Source organism: Rhinopithecus bieti, unplaced genomic scaffold, assembly GCF_001698545.2.
Source record: "Rhinopithecus bieti isolate Rb0 unplaced genomic scaffold, ASM169854v2 scaffold_6547, whole genome shotgun sequence".
Taxonomy (NCBI): Eukaryota; Metazoa; Chordata; class Mammalia; order Primates; family Cercopithecidae; genus Rhinopithecus; species Rhinopithecus bieti.
The window spans coordinates 102,872-122,696 of NW_016805133.1; the positions used below are offsets into that span (position 1 = coordinate 102,872).

At 40.4% G+C, this 19,825-nt stretch overlaps 1 protein-coding gene across 5 annotated transcripts in view; it reads left to right on the forward strand.

Annotated features, from left to right (window-relative positions):
• The window catches only part of CRIM1 (cysteine rich transmembrane BMP regulator 1), a 197,358-nt gene that overhangs the window by 67,928 nt on the left and 109,605 nt on the right, over positions 1–19,825 (forward strand). For 4 of the 5 annotated variants that reach the window (XM_017871276.1, XM_017871277.1, XM_017871279.1 and 1 more), the window contains one exon: positions 19,506–19,748. The exons of the other annotated variant lie outside the window; for it this stretch is intronic. In XM_017871276.1, the coding sequence (XP_017726765.1) occupies positions 19,506–19,748 (243 nt within the window). The remainder of the gene's footprint in view (positions 1–19,505; positions 19,749–19,825) is intronic. 5 annotated transcript variants of the gene reach the window in all.

Below are 19,825 nucleotides of genomic sequence, written 5' to 3' on the forward strand. Positions count from 1 at the left end.
CAGCTGCCAGTGTTTCTAAGAGTTATTTCACTACTTACCACTATTCAGATTCACCGTGAATTTAGGTAGTAATTTACCATTGCAGAAGGGGCAAGCTCTGCTTCTGATAGTATTGTGATACTATGGTTTTGTTTCCTTAATGGTACGATTCTTGAGATAGAAAAATTAAAAATATGTGGTATAAGTCAGTTTCATGAATTAAATTCCCCAGATTTAATGATGCCAGTTTTACTCCTGGGATGCTTACAGTGTAACTCCCTAAATGCTTCATTTAATACTTCGGAAATGGTTGTTCTCATAGGAACTGTTATTGCAAAGTCAGTAATGGCTCTGGGGCTGAAATTTGCTTTCTTAATTCTAATCCATTGTCTTTTGTTGTCATGTTTCCTCAGTTTCTTTAAAATGTCACACCAAGGACTGGTTACAGAAATATTGCAGTGCATTATCAAATCTAAACCTACTTTACTTTCTTTCAAATGAGCTTTTAAGCATATAAGTAGCATGTATAATGGAAGCAGTATTTAGAGTGCTTAGGTAAGAAAGGAATTACTTCCATACTAGAGTATTTTACAGCTTTGTGTGATCTCTTAATTGTCTAAATCAGAGATTCTTGGGTACTTTCAAATTCATTTTAATGTACCATAGCCCTTTAAAAATTATAAATAAATTTAGGCAGTTTGTTTTCAGAACTGATTGTGAGAATTTCAGCATACTATTTAAGGTAAGTAGTGCCATACTGGGGACTCTAAGCTAGAGTCAGCTTGGACTTGTTGAACCACGTGACCACCCAGGGCTTCCGATAGAGCACGTTTTTAGCTATTTGAAATAATTACCATGCTGGACCTGGAGACCTTTGAATAGTCCATAAAGTTAATTACACCTTGAGACACACCCCCTGCTCAGCTACTCAAGTACCGTATCCACTTTACAATGTTCCTTTGTTAAGATCTAGGTGGTTGAAGTATGCATTATAGTAATGTGCAATTCATTGTGTGCATACCTTTCCAAAGTAAGATAATGGTAGTAATTACACAGTAAAAGAGTTCAGGCCTTTTGCGATTGTTGTGTAGCTAGGATAGGAAGGCTTTGTACATTCCATATGTTTTTGCATACTTTGGGTTGGTTCTACCTGATTATGGTACTAAAGTATTTGAGTCCTCTGCACTTGTATCATTTGACTGTTAAGACTTTACATTGTTGACTAGGTTCCATGATTTATAAAAAGATTCCAGAATCTTTTGTAACTATTTAAAGGTCAGCAGCTAATGATAATCAGAACTAATAATAGATGCTTGCTTATGCACCAGGTATTAGTCTCAGCCGTTGATGTGTTAGTTAAACCTCTCAACAAGTCAGTGAGGTGGAGACTTTTATTATTTTATAGATGAGGAAGCTGAAGCTAGGGAAGGTGACCGAGGTCCACAGACTAGTAGTAAGTGGTAGAACAAACTAGACAGACAGGTACGTAGGTAAGTGGATAGAAAAAAATAGAGAGAAAAAAAAAAAAGAGAGATTTAAGAGTAGTAGAAGGTATCAGTAAAGGATATAATAGCTGACTTCCTGCCTGCTGTGGTCTAGGCACTATGTTGGGCTATGTGGAAACAAAAATGTATGAAACTCAGGCCCAGTCCTCATGGAAATCACATTTGGTCATGGATTGCCCTGATGTAAGTGTAAATAATTAATGATGCAATGTGAACATTTTATAAAATAGGTTGTGCATAAAGTCTATGAAAATAGACTGAAGGAAGGAATCCAACTTGTGGGGGAGGCAGAGGTGAAGGGATATTCACAGAGGAGATGGCTTTTGTTTGAAGATGACCACAGTGCCCTTTGAGGGTGGGAACCATGTATTGTTCAACCTTGTCTCTCCAGATCTCTAGCAAAGTGCCCAGGATGTCGTGGTTGCTCAGTAAATGTTGGATGGGTAGGTGGTAGCAGTCTGGCCAGATGGATGAATGTTGGGGAAGAGCATTGTAGGAGATGGACATATCTGATGAAAAGCACAGAGGCAGATACGGCCATGGTCTGCTCATCCACAGTAGGGCTGTGTCCTTGGGAAGTAGGATGTATGGGGGGAGCATGGCCACTGTGCTGCATCACACATCACTCTCCTTTTACTTTTAGTCTCTTATTTCCAGCATCCTCACTTCACCTGCTTTAAATCGTATTTGTATTTCAAAACCCTGATAAAAATTTCTCACGTTCTCCATGAAGTTTTTTCAACAATTGCCATGCACCCTAGTCTCTTCTTTTTCTAGTCACAGTCCTTTTTGTTCCTGCCATTCATGTGCCTCAATGAATATCTCAGTTACACTGATTTGATCTTTACAAATTGTATGAATGTTTTAAATTATCACATGTACCCACCCCCAAAATATAACAGATTGCCTGCAGTCACCTCTTTGATTGTTGTTTTCTTTTGTTAAATAATTTCCTCTGTTGTTCTCTCTTCTTGGAGTGCAGAGAACCTTAGGATTCATTTGCTACCCTTCCTGTTGGTACAAGAGGACATGGAAGCCCACTGAGATGAAAATAATTGTCCAAATCACGTAAGCAGTTAACGACAGGCCCAGGACTGAGTCCATGGCTGAGATAATCCATGCTAGCTAGTGTTCCTCTTGTTCTTCTGAACTCTAGTGAGTTTGTGGAGGTGAGGGACTGGGTATCATACTCACTGTGGGTCAAGTAGCCGCTCAGGAACATTTGCAAATGAAAGAATGAATACCACTTGGCTTTCTGAGTAATACAAAGATGATGTGGTTTGCAGCCTTAATAAACAGCTCTAGCAGACTGAACATATTGATAGTAAGACCTCAACTGTTAGACATACTCATTCAGAAATAATATCAGAAGATAACTGCTGAACAGAATTTTCATGTTAAAACTATTTCACTAGGAGTACGGGTACAGGTCGCTGTTAGACTTACTACTGAAAACTCACTTAAGGACTCTTATTAGCTTTACTTATTTCTGGCAGATTAAACTTAGATTACTTACTTTTAAATTGTTATTGGAAGTTAGTCTAAGTTATTTTAAAATATAAAATCATTGTCTTAATTGAATAATTCTTGCTTCACAATAACCTAATTTAGAATGGAAATTAGATTCCAGGGTGCCCTTGTAATTACAAATTGAAAAATCCTTTTCTGACTCAAAAGGAGGCTTACTGGTGACAAATTCCATTGTCAACAACATTCTCATCAGAGGCTCAGATGAGGTGGTGCCTTCTGACGCATTCTTAAGTGGGTAATGGGTGGAAGAGTTAGGTATGAGGTTATTGCTAAATACGAACAACTGTGAATTGTACAAGACTTATTACTCAGAAACCAACAGAGTAGACCCTTGCAATTTGTTGCCTTAACATTCATGAATTCAGTTATTTATGAAACAGTGACCCGGAGGATCCATGCCATGTAGTGATTTGTCATTTGAATCAGGTGTGCTATGAAGCGCCTGTGCAGGAGAAAATCACTTATCTGGTGACAGGCCAATCGCCCAGTTGTTTTTAGCCCATTATCACATATGTAGGAAGTCATGAACTAGTCAAAACTGTTTTCTTTATAAAAGAATGCCTGGTGATGGGAGTGCAGAGGAATAACAAGGTACTAGAAAGTGATGGTTCTTTACCAAAAAAACAGAAATCTGGAACCAATTAAAAAGCCAGCATGCTGTATTTGCCAATAGATTGAATCTCTGAAATGCATAGTCCGGAACCAAGAAGAGCAATTTCTGGAAATACCTCAGTGAGTGTACTGGCCAATATAAAATTTCACTTTCTGGGGCAATTATGATCTGTGGCGTTGTGCAACAGAGTATTTGCAAAGACTTCGGGACTTTTGTGGAAATTCTGAGTCTACTTTGTTTCCATCCCTTTTTTATAGGAGGCCCAGTAATGATATCTTGACTGAATTCCCTTTTTCAGTTACAATCATTAATCTTGAAGGTCATTTGAGATGTCTCAAGTCTCTTATTTAAGTCTTTAAGATCAAGTAAAATCCCTAGCATGTATCAGTAGCCACCTGTGTCAAACATTGTGTGTGTTTTTTAAATACAGAATATCTGGCTATGGGATTCCCTTAGCCTCTTTTGGAATAAATTATCTTGAATAGGGAAGATATTGAAGAACTGGTATGTCCAAGTAGAACTAGGAATTAGAGCAATAGCCTAGATCCTGGAGCTCAGAAAATGGGCAGTAAGTTAGGGACAAAAGGTAGCTTCTTAATCTGTTGTTAAAAATTACTTAGAATACAAATTCACATTGAGCCAGTCCATCAAGCTCCCAGTATCGCTAAAGAAAACCTGTAGTACTACCACTCTCCCTTGTTTATATCTGACCTCCCATGAGGCTCCTTTTTTTGTATGTGTAGTGCTTTCCCTATTTGAGACACATTTTTATGGTTTTTAGTTATAACACGGACAAAGGATAGCATTGACATAAACCCCAAATTTTAATAAATGACTTTCCTGGGAATGAGAGTAACAGTGACTTTAAAAATGGTGAAAATGGGCCGGGCGCAGTGGCTCACGCCTGTAATCCCAGCACTTGGAAGGCTGAGGTGGGCGGATCACGAGGTCAGGAGTTCAAGATCAGCCTGACCAACATGGTAAAACCCCATCTCTACTAAAAAATACAAAAATTAGCCGAGTGTGGTGATGCGTGCCTATAATCCCAGCTACTCAGGAGCCTAAGGCAGGAGAATTTCTTGAACCCAGGAGGCGGAGGTTGCAGTGAGCCGAGATTGTGCCACTGTATCCCAGTCTGGGCGACAGAGTGAAACTCCGTCTTAAAAAAAGGAAGAGGAGAAAATGGGGAAGAAATAGAGAAGGCTGGCTTCATCCTCCTTATTTGCTAGGCAGGAAATCTGCAGTGCCTTCACAAGACTAGGCAGGCAGACGTATCCCCTCAGTATAGGAACAGAGTCTTTCAACCATCAGCAGGAGATATTTGGGTAATTCACTTCCCTCACAAAACCAAGGATCAGAACAAGAGCAGAAAAGCGCTGTTTGAACTGTGAGGAAGCCATGCAGCATAAGAGGGTGTGGTAGACAGCAAGCTTTCAGAGGTGGGAGCCATATCGAGCCAAGGCCTGAAGTAGACACACAACTTCCACATGAAGCATTCTACCATCTTTCATGTTGAGAGACCCTGTCTAGTCTTACCAGCGGCTCTCATTACTGAATGGAATGAGATCCCATAATGCCATGGAAGAGCTTCTACTTTTCTCTGGCTGGACTTCATCTTCTGAATGGGTTAAGGAGATCGCCAGAGGTCTAAACTTCTGGGGATTCAGTTGTTGTAGAGAAGTTCCTATAATATGGGGAGGCCCTAGGTTGTTGCTCATGGGCACTGTCTCTGTCTAGGGCTCCAGCTCCAAGACCCTTGGTGTACAGACAGATTGCCCTTGTATTCCATCTTGCAGGCCTGCCCTCCCTCCCATTCCTAGCCCATTTGTTCACTGTGTCTCAGGGGGCGAGGCTCCGCCTATGTGGGTGGGTAACCTATCAGCACCTGGCTGGTGGACAGCACTACAGCTGTCCTATGACCAAAGGTTGCTCTTCTGACCTTTCTTAGCCGCTCGACTAATAAAGGGTTATTTTTGTCTTGGTTTGGTTTGTATATTTAGCTGATTTCATGATAAAGGAACTTTGTAATCAAACACTTTTTCAGCTAGATTCTAAGCAATTTTAAATATTATGTAAGAGATCAAATAACCATCAGGGAAAGATGCAAAGACTGAAAAATGAGAAGGTTAAGATGATGACTGTGTGTTTTGATGGAAGCAGTGCAGGATTCCCCAGGAGACTGGGCTTCCGGCCCTGCCTTGACATTCATAGGTAAATGACCCGTGGGCAAGTCATTTGGCTTTTCCAACTCACTGTTTTTTTTTTTCTTTACTCATATCTACAAATTTCTGACTAAGACAACATTTTTTCTCCTTTGACAAGTAAGTCTTATAGACAGAATCATTCCCACATTTGTATGTAATATTGATTCCCCTATTCTCTTGTAATTAAAGCTTCAAATCTCTAATTCATCTTTTTTTGTAGGAAGGATTAGATTGATTCGTTGAAAATTCTGAGCTATAGAATACTGCAAAAGAAGCCTGGGCTTTCTCCTTATAGTTCATATGTACAGAAAATCTAGGCTTGTTGAGAACAAAGGGTTTTCTATACATCATTGTTTTTATTAAAATGCCCAACTTATTATAGTGTCTCTTATTTAGCAGTTGGTTGTTAAATATTCCTGGAGTTAATGAATACCAATCTTCCAGGTTCTTGTAACAGATAGATGTAGAGCTTTGGTAAGAAGTATACATACTGCTTGAGTGTTTCTCAAGTGATTCTTCAGAATGCTTTACTTACATTCACTCTTAAGGCAAAAATACTTCCATTATTCTTATAGTTCATTGTCTTAGGAAACTTGTTGCAGAAGTTTCTGATTGTCCCCATGTATATGTGTTCATTCTCCTCTTCTTGCATAGATATAAAATGTTTAAAAATACAGCCACTCAGAATAAAGACACCCTTGGAGAGGTGTGGCCACGTGACTGAGTCTTGGTCCTTGAGGTGAGCGGACATAACAGTGCTCCTTTTCCCATAATGCCATTTAGAGTTGCGCCTTCCCCTTCGACTTTTCCCCTCTCCCACTAGTTGGAATACCATATGGACAAGGGCTGCACCATAGGGATTGAGGGCAAAAAAGCTAAAAGGAACTTAGGTCCCTAGCACCTTTGTGGAGCCCAATCCCCATAACATTTATGGAATTAAATTTCATGACACTCTTATTGCACATAACACAAATTCCCAATTACTGGCATATGGCCTTGTGAGAGCTGTTTCTCCATAATCTGTTGAGACTTATTTGTGGAATCTTGATGTCCTGTGACATTTGAAAATGGAAGAGAATCCTGGAATATGGGAACAACACTGATGCAGAACACACTGTTCACTTTGGCAGCAGTCATGATCTCTTCTTGCTGTGGAAGCCTCAACAGTTTGCCTTTTCCCTCTATTGTAGTCCTCTCTGAATTCTCCCTCAGGCTCGAGATGCTAGGCTCTGTGTGGGTTGCTGTTTGGTATAGAAGAGGATGAGATTGGCTGGGACGACTGTTGTTCACGTCCATCAAGCCTGTCGCTGTTCTCTATACCTTGAGCCAGCTCTACTGTGCTAAAATTTATAGAAAAGACAGACCAGCATACAGAAAGAGAGAAAGCAGCTGTTTTTAGAGGGAGGAGAGAAGATAGTAGAGCTTACAAGAGACTGATGTTTGCAAGTGGATATGGTATAAAGTAGTAGTTCTCAAAGCACAGTGCCTAAACAGCAGTATAAGGAGCCTGTGAATTTGTTAGAAATGCACATCCTGAGGCTTCACCCACGACGAGCTAATTTAGCAACTGGGGACAAGATTTGGCAATCTGTGCTTAGAAAAGCATTTGGCTTGCTCAGTTATGAGAACCAATGGTCTACAGAGTGTTGGGAAGTCTGACAGTGGTGGTTACAATGGGTGTGTCCTGATGGGAGTCCTGGGATCAAAAAGACTTGGACTAGAAGTAAGGGACCAGGTGAGGGAGCATTCCCTTCAGAGAGAGTTGTTAAAATAAGCTGGGGTTCTCATGATGCTCCTGAAAGGAGTGTAAGTACTGTACCTCCTGTGTTTGGGACCAAGGGTGTATCTAGCCTTAGGCTTCTATTCCAGCACATCCCATCAGCCAGATGCGCAAAAGTTTCCCCATATACAAACTGTAATGCTTAAATTGCCAGTATTTTGAAGTAGAAAAAGGTGCTTATAAACCCATGCTGACTGTGATGAACAGGGAGTACTTTTTCCTCCTACCTCTGCTTGGGAGACTGAACCCCATCTTGCCCTGGAAGATGGCTTTGAGCCAGAAGCCAAGCCCTTTAATGGCTACGAAGAGGGAAAAAAAGTATGATTTCCATGTAAGGGCTACCAAGAATATAAGTACCTATTTAATAAATTATTTGTTGAAATGCCTTTTCTATTTTGGTAGTTGAAGTTTGAAAAATGTTTGGAGTACTATAATTATCATTTCTGGGAAAAAAATACACATTGCAGTATTTTTGTTTTTGCTGTAGGTCAAGTTGTAGTTCAGGATGGAAAGTAAACACATCCCTTTGCTCAGCTGCAGCTCACATATTTGTAGTCTCTGGGTGTCCTCTTGGCGGTCGTGGTGGATACGCAAAGGACACAAACAGGGCAGAGAAACGCGGGCCTCCATCAGGGGCTTGCCTCAGTGCGAGTCTGATTAGGAAGTTTGCTGGAGCCAAAGGAATGGCCCAGTAGGGTGGAGATCCTTCACAGAAGGAGTCCTGGGACCAGAATGAGGCTGTTTTCAGAGGCATGCCCACCTCTGGGAGGGGTCTGCAGAAGCACTTTCTCACCAGGGAGAGCCTTTATGGTATGGGTATAAACATTGGGACGTCTTTGTTTGTTTTTGGAGGCACTCCCTACCGTTATATGCCATCTTGTCAATTTGACAACTTTGTAAACAGGGCCCGTCCACACATCTTGAATGTAGAAATTGCTGAGAACAGTCCCCAGGAGAAATTACCTATATAAGGCTGATTCCTTCCTTCTCTCCAGAGTGGAGACAATTTATAAAGAGAAAGTAATGGAAGCTGACAGAGAAACAGCACTTGAAACTAAAACTTTTGGCATGCAAGAGGACTGTGTGTGTGTGTACCTATGCCTATGAGTGTGTGTATGTGTGTGTTTCAGAATCAACTTTACCTTAATGAGTAAAGTTCCATAGCAAGCATGGAGTGATTACATCTGTGCTCTGGGACATTGTGTTAGATGTTAGGTTTAAAACAAACAGAGGAGAAAATATAAGAACCTGTGAGTACTCTGTGTGTGTGTGTGTGTGTTTGTGTACATATAGATATACACATATATGTGTGAAATGTTTTTATACTTACATACTTTATATTTTACAAAAGTATTACATAATACTTTTACATATAAGAAAAAGTATATATTCTTTTACTCTCCAAAACAGTCTTGTAGAATAGATACATTTATGCCCTGTACACTCTATTCAGCACCCTCTTTTTATTCTTGCTGTATCATTTTAATTACATAAGTAAAGTCACTTTCAGAAATCTCAGATCAACACATGATATTCTTTGAAGTCTTTCTAAAAACGTCTGAAATCCATATGCCACCTCGGGGACTCAGGAATTTATTGACAACATCACTGATAATACCCTTGTTTTACTATTCCTTATCTTTAAAATCACGTAAGATCACACTTTCTGCTTCACTACTAAAACTCTAGAGTGTTGACAAATACCTGAGTTTTAAAGGAACATGACTGGCTGCTCCTTTAATTCAGCAAGCATTTGTCGGTCTTCCTTGAATGAACAGGAACTGAGCATCCTTGGAACCTGACCACATAGGAAGGGCTCTCAGAACATCTGGCTGGAGTATGTTCATAGGAGATACCCACAAGGGCCAGTCTCTCATTTTACAGATGAACACCAGATCCTTCACTCTGACATATTTAAAATCTGACATTTTATTATGTACTTTTTTCAAATTGCTGTCATTGTTGCACAGAGAAAGAACCAAGTTACCCATCCCTTCCTCAGTGGAGGAAAAATTGATAGAGGTTTTATTTGTTGTTCTAAAATGGATGCCACCTTCCGGTAAACATCACCTGGGGAGTTCTTAATTTCTAATGTTTATGCCTCTGTGACATTTTCAAGCTGTTATAAAGAGTCTTCTTAAAATGTTGCTGAGCTGGCTATACAAATTTAGTTCATTTAATTTTCCTCATTAGTCATTTGTCCCATTCTCTAATAATTTTGATTCCTTTTTTGTGGGTCAGTGTTTATGGCAAAATGTGTTTGGTGGGGGAGGTATTCAGAGAAGACTGTAGTTTATTAGGTAAAATTAATCGTTTTGAAACCAATCTTTAGTTCTTTGTACATTTATCTAAACCATCCTTAGGCCTTATTTTACTGCCAGATTTTTAAAAAATAAATTCATTGTTACATTTTGAAATTTGTTGTGGTGTGTGAATATATACATATAATTATTTGAATGGCAAATTTTCTGCGACTAAGTTGGATATATTTTTCTGGTGTGAATTAACAGATGAAATAAAATGTCTCTGGACTCAGTAAATATTTGAAAACTGTTTTAAAATTCAGTAGGATGCAAACAGGCCACATTTGGCATCTGGCTCTCCCAGTCCCATAAAAGGCAAATCCTGGAAGCTGCTCTGAACTTTTTTTCTTCCTCCCAGGAAGCTCTGACTTTTCCAGGAAGATTCCAGGGAATGCTAGTTGGATCCAATTTCCTAAGACTTAAAGCAGCTTAAATCCCCTGGGAGTGCGGAGGATGAAGGAGTTGAGGGTCCCTAGAACAATGGGTCAGCATTGACTGCACATTGGAGTCAGCTGGGGAACTTTAAAAAAAAAAAGTACCGATACTACGGTCCCACTTCCAGTAATTCTGTTTAATTGGAATTGGTCTGGGGTGGACTTGGAGCTTTTGGATTTTTAATCTTCTCCGAGGGCTTTTGGCAGCCAGGGTTGAAAATCATTACTCTAGCACTAAATTTTCAAACTATAGTACGCTTGAGAATCACCTCTAGGGTTTGTTCAAACCCAGATTACCGAGCTCCACTCCCAGCATTTCTGATTCTGTAGGTCTGGTGGGCCTTAGAATTTGCATTTCTAGCAAGTTCCTTAGGAGATACTGATGCTGCTGGTCCAAGGATCATTGTTTGACAACCACTTTAGAGCCGTTCATCTCAAACTTCACTGTGCATCTTGCTAAAATGCAGATTCTGATTCAGTAGGTCTGGAGTGAGGTCTGAGTTTCTGCATTTTCAGCAAGCTCCCAGGTGATACCGACGCTACTGGTCCAGGGGCCACACTTTAAGTAACAAATCTCTAATCTAAAGCATCATTATCAACACAATTCCATAATATCCTTTGGGAAGAAAAGGCGTGTGGTTCAGGAGATTCCTAGAGGCACGGTGAGGCCCAATATATGCCTTAGACCTGGTGGCAGGCAGAGATCTGGAGGGTTCAGTGCTTCTTTGGCACTTGGCCAGCTGTGCCTTGCCAGGGTGTTTGAACATGCCCTTGGCGAAGCTGTACTGTCAATAGGGAGCTTCATTGTAAAGATTCTCTGTTTGCTTAGAGTAAGGCAGTGGTTCTCAGGCCCAATTGCACAATAGAATCACCCTGGGAGCTATTTAAACAAGTACTAATGCCCAGGCTCCTCCTCCAGAAATTCTGATTTAATTGGTTTGAGGTGGGATCCAGACAGTGGTATTTTAAAAATCTTTGTGAGTAATTTTAATGCACAGCCAGGGTTGAGAACCACTGAATTAAAGAATCACGTTATAGTCTTACAGATCATTTTTTTCCCTTTATATTTGGCTAAGTTATACTCCACTGTGATGCAAACTAGCTTTATTAGGTAGTCAAAAACAATTTAATATGGCATTTTTGACAAACCACCAAGAAAAGACTCTGAAAAGATTCCATCGCTGTTAAATGCTAAATTCAGAGTCTAAGAAAGTGCTGGGAAAGTGCAGTGGATGTTTCTGAACGAGCTTGAAATATGAAATATTTCTGGGACTGTATCAACAAGTCTAATTTTTTCCCCTTGGGGTTATGATTGTGCGGAACAAGTCTTCACAGCAAAGCTTGCCAAAAAAGGTTATGATAAAATCATGGAATGTGTATGAAAAGAATTCACAGTGTAACTTTAAAGGAGTCAGTCTCTAAATTTAAAAACTTAGTGATGACATACGTATTACATTTGTAATAGAAGTCTTAAGAACAAAGTAATCCTGAATATAAGAAAGTTCCTCCTTTTATCACATGATATCTCTAAGGCCAAGGAACAAGTGAAATAGGACAGCCAACAAGAAAGTAATGAGGATACGCTAACGACCCTGAACCTCTTTATCTTTGCAAATTAATTTTTTCCTCTGTAGTTAAGAAAAATGTAGCTGCAGTTGAAACTCTTCTTGCTTTTGGCATTATGGACTAGTGGGAAAATGTGGGCTTTGGCAGTTCTGCGACTAGCTTTGTGACGTTGGCCAAGTTTCTTACCCTCTCTGGGTCTGTCTCTTCATCTGTCAAGTAGAGATGAAGATATAGTCTCTTCTTCACACAGGAGTACAAAGGCACGTGAGAATGAGTAGAGGCATGCCCCACACGTAGGAGATGCTCAATTAGTGGAGATTTCTTTCATTTCTCCAGCATGACCATGGGAATTTAATGCTTGATAAGAAGCATTATCGGTCGGGCGCGGTGGCTCAAGCCTGTAATCCCAGCACTTTGGGAGGCCGAGACAGGCGTATCACGAGGTCAGGAGATCGAGACGATCCTGGCTAACATGGTAAAACCCTGTCTCTACTAAAAAAATACAAAAAAAGAGCCAGGCGAGGTGGCGGGCGCCTGTAGTCCCAGCTACTCGGGAGGCTGAGGCAGGAGAATGGCGTGAACCCGGGAGGCGGAGCTTGCAGTGAGCTGAGATCCGGCCACTGCACTCCAGCCTGGGCGACAGAGCGAGACTCTGTCTAAAAAAAAAAAAAAAAAAAAGTATTATCCATCAAAACATGTTTCTTGTTGAGTCTTTATTGGTATTTTCTGCCTATTAATTGTATCAGTTTAGATTCCTTCTTAATAATCATGAAGTCTGTTTTTCCACTTAAAGAGTAGGCCCTTTCTTCTTGCTTTAGAGCCATCATTTTTGCCATTCCCTGTGTCTGGAACACTCTTGCTTTGTGTTTTGTGTGCTTTCTCCCTTCTTTCATGCAAGCCTCTGTTCCAATGCCATGTCAGAGATACCTTCCTTCACTGACCTGGCTGACACATGGCACCCGTATCACTCAATATGCTGCAAAGCCTTTATCACCACCCAGCACTGTGCTGTGTAGCTCTCTGTTGCCTGTCTTCTCCAGAATCGTAATTCTCAAGGTTGGTCTCCCTATGCTACCGAGTGACCGAGGGCCCCCGTGATACTCTAGGCTGATACCACAGCTACTCCAGGGCTTTAGATTATAAAAGACATCAGAGGGAGGTGTGGGAAAAACAGTGACCCCAGACTCTTCGCTTGACTTTGTGTTCTACATGCTGAATTCCCTGTTATCAAATGTAATCCAAATTTGGGGTCCTTCGAATTCCCCGAAGTAGCTTGAACCGCCCAAGGATTGTCTCGGGATAGCTGTGTATCCCACGTGAGTGTGTGTGGGCGTGTGGGTGTGTGTGTGTGTGTGTGTGTCAGAGAGAGAGAATGAGAGAATATGAAGAGATTTTGAAATAGAAGTTTTCAGTGTCAGATGTATGGGACTCTACAAAATTTAAATAGAGACAATGGTAATCTGCCAATATAATTTTTATCTTCTTTTTTTTCCTCTTACCATGAGTAGTTTTTCATTTGCCTTTGTGTTTTATTTAAATCTGCATTTAAGCAGAAACTCTTGCATGCATTTGCTTCTTATAGATCATGATTGTGTTAGGTTGGTGCAAAAGTAACAGCAGTCTTTGTCATTACTTTCAATAGCAAAACCAACTGCTTTTGCACCAACCTGTACTTTCTTGACATATCGACCTGAAGAGGGCCTAACAATGGCCAAGATCCAGTTATACACATTAAAGTGACTAAGATTGATAGAAACTTTCCAGGGTTATGGTAAAAATCACTTTATATTGGGTGAGCCTATCACTATTTTAATACTAACTTCTTAAAGATTATTAAGATGATGAAACCAGGTTATTTTTCTACAATTATTTCTGTTGCAAGTGATTTTGTCACTTTGGTCTTTCTGTATCTGGGCAGGCTTTTTTTTTTTTTTTTTTAAATGTCTGTTGCAGCGTTGTCAGTGAAACCAGGCATAAAAGTTAGTTTAAGTATTGCATATAGATCTGTTAGACACCATAGGAAAAGAGTCAGGAGCGACTTCTTTTCAAATAGGTAAAATTAAAATTCAGAAGTAATGTCAGAAAACGTTCTGATTGATGGAGTGGCTGTAGTTTTATCCTTGTTTTCTTCATGGAAGAAACTTGGAATAGAGACAGAGAAGAATAAATAAAATCTAATGGGAGAATTTATAGAAAAAGTCTGAAAAAAAGGGTTTCAGAAAAACAGTTCCTGATGTTATGGTAATTGTGTTACATTTAAGTGACAAACTGGTCACTGGTTCGGGGCAGAGGAAGATGCGGGGTGAGTAGGGATTCTAGGTAATTTATTGAAAGGTAAATAGAGGGTTGAAAGAAGAGAAAAAGGAATGTTAATTACAAAATAAGAAAGATGGAGACTTTGGAAATCTAAATTATTTGAAAGCATAATTTCACAATTTGAAGGCTTGAATCTTATGCCTGCTAGTCATGAAGTTAAACACATAGCTTTGAAAAATTAAAGTAAGTTCTGGAAATTTGAAGAGAAGTTACTGGCTCGTAGTAGATTTTACAGATCCCTCTTGGAAATCAGATAAAAAATGTGAGGTATAGGTAATCAGAATGTTATAATTAAGCTTGATTTAATAGATATGCAAGATTATATGTAATAAGCAGAGGATATATGTTCTTTTCAAATACCCATCTATTTTAAAATTGGTTATGAGGCCACACATACATACACACATGTGCTGAAAACCAAAAACATACAAAACTCAGTAAGTTAACAAAAGTAGGGAATTGTACAGCCTACATTCTCTGGCAACCAGGCAGTAACACTATAAATTTAAAAAGAAAGCTCCCCCAAATCTACCTATGCAGAAATTTAATATCTCTCTTCTAAAAAATATTTAAAAAGGAGACGTATAAATAACTTAGCAGCAAGTCACATTGAAAACAGTACATATGAAAAATCAGAAGATAACCAAAGCAATATTTGATTGAAGTATTCAAAGCATAATTAAAATTGTTTGTATAATAGCTGTAAGAAATGTGTTTGTTATAAGTCAGCCAAATAGAAATGAACTGAGCATTAATCTTAAAACACTAGAGGAAAACTAACAAAATCATCCGAAAGACAAAGAAGTAAGAGATTCAGAAACTTAAAAGGACTGACATAAAGTACAATAAAGGAAGCTTCGTCAATAAAGTATGAAATGAACTTGAAAATCTAGATGGATTATATACTTTCTGCTAAAATACAAGTTAGGAATGATAATTCTAAAAGAGGTAGGACACCTGAATAATAACCAAAGAAGAAATCTGTCCCCTCCCCCTTCAAAAAACATACTGAGTTCAGATAGTTTCACAGGTGAGTTGTATGAAAACATCAAGGAATAGATAATTCCTGTGTTATTTGAATGGTTTTACAGCAGAGAAAAAGATAGAATGCTAAACAGCTCATTAAAAGAGTTAGTGTAGGCTGGGCATGGTGGATCACGCCTGTAATCCCAGCACTTTCAGAGACGGAGGCGGGCGGATCACAAGGACAGGAGATTGAGACCATCCTGGCTAATATGATGAAACCACATCTCTACTAAAAATACAAAAAATTAGCTGGGCATGGTGGCGAGCACTTGTAGGCCCAGCTACTTGAGAGGCTGAGGCAGGAGAATGGCGTGAACCCAGGAGGTGGAGCTCGCAGTGAGCCGAGATTGCGCCACTGCACTCCAGCCTGGGCAACGGAGTGAGACTTCGTCCCCAAAAAAAAAAAAAAAGAGTGTAACTTTGTAACTAAAATTGGATAAGGCCATCATAGAGAGAACTAAAGATGAACATAACTCAATTTTATAAATTTAAAAATCTTAAAATGTTAGGAAGTCAAATCCAACAGGATCTTTAAAAACAGAGTTTATTCTTAGAACACAAGGATGATTTAAAATCCAACTGATTATATTAATAAACTAAAGAGAAAGCCAGTGTGATCATCTTGAGAAAAGTTGAAAAGCTTTTAATAAGATTTAACCTGCATTTTTAACATTCTTACATCCCTTCTGGCTGTCAAACTCTGATCGACTTACACTTAAGACTGTGTCTTTGGTAGCCTACCCTATTCCGCTTTTATTACAAAGGCAGCTCTTAAGAAATAAACCCATCTCTTCAGGCTTGAACCGCAAAACACATGTGAAGAAGTGACAATGTTGGGGCTGTCAAAAAGAACTTAAAGAGTGGGATAACCGGCCGGGCACGGTGGCTCACTACAGTAATCAGTCCCAGCACTTTGGGAGGCTGAGGCAGGCGGATCACAACATCAGGAGATCGAGACCAGCCCGGCCAACATGGTGAAACCCCATCTCTACTAAAAATACAAAAATTAGCTGGACATGGTGGCGTGTGCCTGTAGCCCCAGCTACTCAGGAGGCTGAGACAGAAGAGTTGCTTGAACCCAGGAGGCGGAGGTTGCAGTGAGCTGAGATTGCACCACTGCACTCCAGCCTGGCGACAGAGCAAGACTCTGTCTCAAAAAAAAAAAAGTGTGATAACCAGCAAGAACTAATATGTTGGGTTTTAATGGAAATGTTTAATCGAAGCATATGTTTCAAAATTCTGATTATTACATACTAAATATTTTATAAAATAAAAATGTAATAGAATATGATAAGAATATGTTAATGACAGCAAATTAACAAGAGTAGGAATTAAGTGCTATTTGCAATCAAAGTCACAAAGCTTTTCTTAATTATAAAACAATGTGTTTGCCAGATAAGCAGTCTACCAAATGCATTTTACAAACTCCAGCTTAATCCGCATACATTCAGGATTCACCTTCTCCTCCTTAGCTCGCTGATTTATTCTCCTCCATACTGACGGGGCTCTGAGAGTGGAATTCCTTATTAGTTATCATGTCCTGTTTTCACGGCAGTTCCTTGGGGGGTTATACTATGAAAGTGGGCTAGATGGATTCTCTGAGACTCCTGTTTGACCCAAGCACTTGTGGCATATAGGCTGTAGCTCCCATGAGACACGCAATGAGATAAGACTGGGTAAAAGGGAGCAGAGATGCAGCTAACCTGGTAGCTTTAACAAAAACCACATTTCTGATAGGGAAGGAGCTGTGTCCAGAGAAATCAGCTGATTTCTCAGGATCACAGTAGTGATTCCTGAGACAGGAGGCATATTATTACAGAGGAGCATAGCTGGAACCGGATGGACCAAGTTTCACATCACCATTTACTAGCTGTGTGACCTTGGGCAAATAAATCTGAATCTCAGTTTCATCATCTGTAAAATGGAGCAAATAATAACTCACCTTCTGGGGTTATTGTGACATGAGCACATGGCATGTGTGTTAATGAAGTCTGCTCTTAGGACAGAGGCTGTTTTATTTTCCATTCTGCTTTAAGCTGCTTATTGGATATTGGCATGTGGGTGGTAGCCACAGGAAGGGTAGAGGCCTGCAAATGAATGTTTCCCCTGAGTGAGGCACAAGTGCCATGAAGTAGTCTTCTATCCAACAGGAAAATTAAGTGTAGTCATAAGGTAGGTGGCAGAAGGAAGGCAACATTAAGACTCAACCCATTTCATCTCCTTCTCCAGCACACCCTGTACCTAGCTGTGGTAAATAGTGCTAGCATCTGTCTTCTTCCATATTCTTTCTTGCCAAGTGCCTTTCTAACCTCCTCCCACGTCTCCTTCCTCCCCAGATATTGTGCACCTTCCTGTTGTTGCCCAAGTTCCCAAAGTCCTATCTTTCTAAGACGACCTTTCTAAGACCTGTTTTTCTGAATTATTCTCTTCCTCTTTCTATATAATCAAAGCTCTAATTTGTCTCATAGTGAACACTACAGTCTTGAAAATGGCATAAGGGTTCTAAATGACCAGGTACCCCTGCTGCTCATCCAGCCTCATCTCCTGTTTCTCCTCTCACTTGCTGTGCCTCAGCCACACTGACGTTCTTACTCTTCCCGGGACACACAAGCCTGCGTCAGCAGTTCCTTCTGCTGGGATGCTCTTCTCCCAAGTATCTCCATGGCTCGTCCCCTCACTCCTCCAAGTCTTTGTTCAGCCATAAACTTCTCAATCATGCCCATCCATTTTCACCACGTTGTACTGCTACCCGCTTCTTCTAAGCATTCCAATTCCCTCTTACTCTGTTCTTGTTTTCCCCTCATAGCACATATCACCCTTTACTACTATATAATTTTCTTCTTTATAATGTTTGTTACTTATGTTCTGTCATCCTCCACTACCGTATCAACTAATGAGGACAGGGACCTGTGTCTTTCCTCTTTACTGACATATCCCAAGCTGGTTCTCAGTCAGTGTTTCAGTGAATTTACTAGAACTGTAAGTATGAAGGGTCTCCTATATTATGTCTTAAGTAGACAAGAAATAGATAAGGAAGAGGAAAGATACAGCAAGGTAGAAAATGACTAGAGGAACAGGCATGGTTTTAGAAAGAGATCCACTGCTATGATACCAAGACCTGAGTGGACTGTAATGAGGAGACCTGGATTCTGTAAGTTTACCAATGACCTTAGCCAGGTCACTTAAGCTCTGGGGCCTCAGGTTCTTTATCTACAAAATGAGGAAACTAAACTAGGTGACCTTTTGGGTCTTATCCTACTACACAATTCTCTGTTTGGGTTTTACTTTAGGAAGACCAATGAACACTTACGGAAACATTGCCTGGTACTAACTGGCATCAGTTTCACCTAATGTCTCCTGAACTCCCCATCTCCCACCAAAGGTCCTGGGCTGTGAGGATGTCTTTTAGTCTATTTCCATCTTTTCCTCAAGGGCCTTATGTTCGTATAGGTCTCTTAAAAGTGAACCCAAGAAGCTAAACTATGGACTGGGGTTCCAGAAGCCAGGACTTTGCTCCCCCGCTGTGAAATCTGAGTAAACCCACCTTGTTTTATTTTTCCCATCTCTAAAATTGAGATACAGCAATGGGTCAGCAGATAATATTAGAGAGAGGGGAATAAGGTGTGTTTGATGGAGCTTTGCTAGAGATAGAAACACATCAGGTGCCATTTCAGGAAATTACATGGGAATTTGACTCATTATCCATCTTGCTTAGCTGCCACATCATAAAGTCACAGACTCTTAATAGAATGCCACTGAAACTCAGAGTGTGCAGGTAGAGTTCCTCCATGTTGATTGTCATACACATTGTCTCCAGTTTCTGAAGTAGCCATGATTTGCTTGTGTTTTAAGGTACACTGTTTTCAAAGAACAGCCTTTAAAACTCTTTTGAATTCAAAGACCTTTCAGTTAGTCAAGGAATGGGTCCAGTTTTCAGATTCTCCACACCGTGGGTGCATCTTCCCTTCGCCTTTCTTCATTTTGGTCATTGCTCTAGATGTTCATTGTTTAACACAAGTGGGTAGGAAGACGGAGAAGAAGGGAATTTCAGGCTCATATTTTGGTGTCATGGGCAGATCTTGGGTGAGGTTTTCATTGTTAGTTAAACTAAGTTTGAAGGTTTACACTGAATTTCTTTCCCTACTCTCCTCTTTGGCTACTTAAATAGATCATCAGGACTGTCTGTTCTTCTGTTGAAAGTGCCCCACACTGCCCTGGGCATAAGCTAAATTCTTTCTCTCCCATTTAGAAGAGAAGCCAGATTGCTCCAAGGCGCGCTGTGAAGTCCAGTTCTCTCCACGTTGTCCTGAAGATTCTGTTCTGATCGAGGGTTATGCTCCTCCCGGGGAGTGCTGTCCCTTACCCAGCCGCTGCGTGTGCAACCCCGCAGGCTGTCTGCGCAAAGTCTGCCAGCCGGGAAACCTGAACATACTAGTGTCAAAAGCCTCAGGGAAGCCGGGAGAGTGCTGTGACCTCTATGAGTGCAAACCAGGTATGCACGAGCTCTGTCTCAGCAGCCTCGTTCCTTTGCATCAGAGGGTAGCAGATCCCTCCTCAGCCACCCCTGGC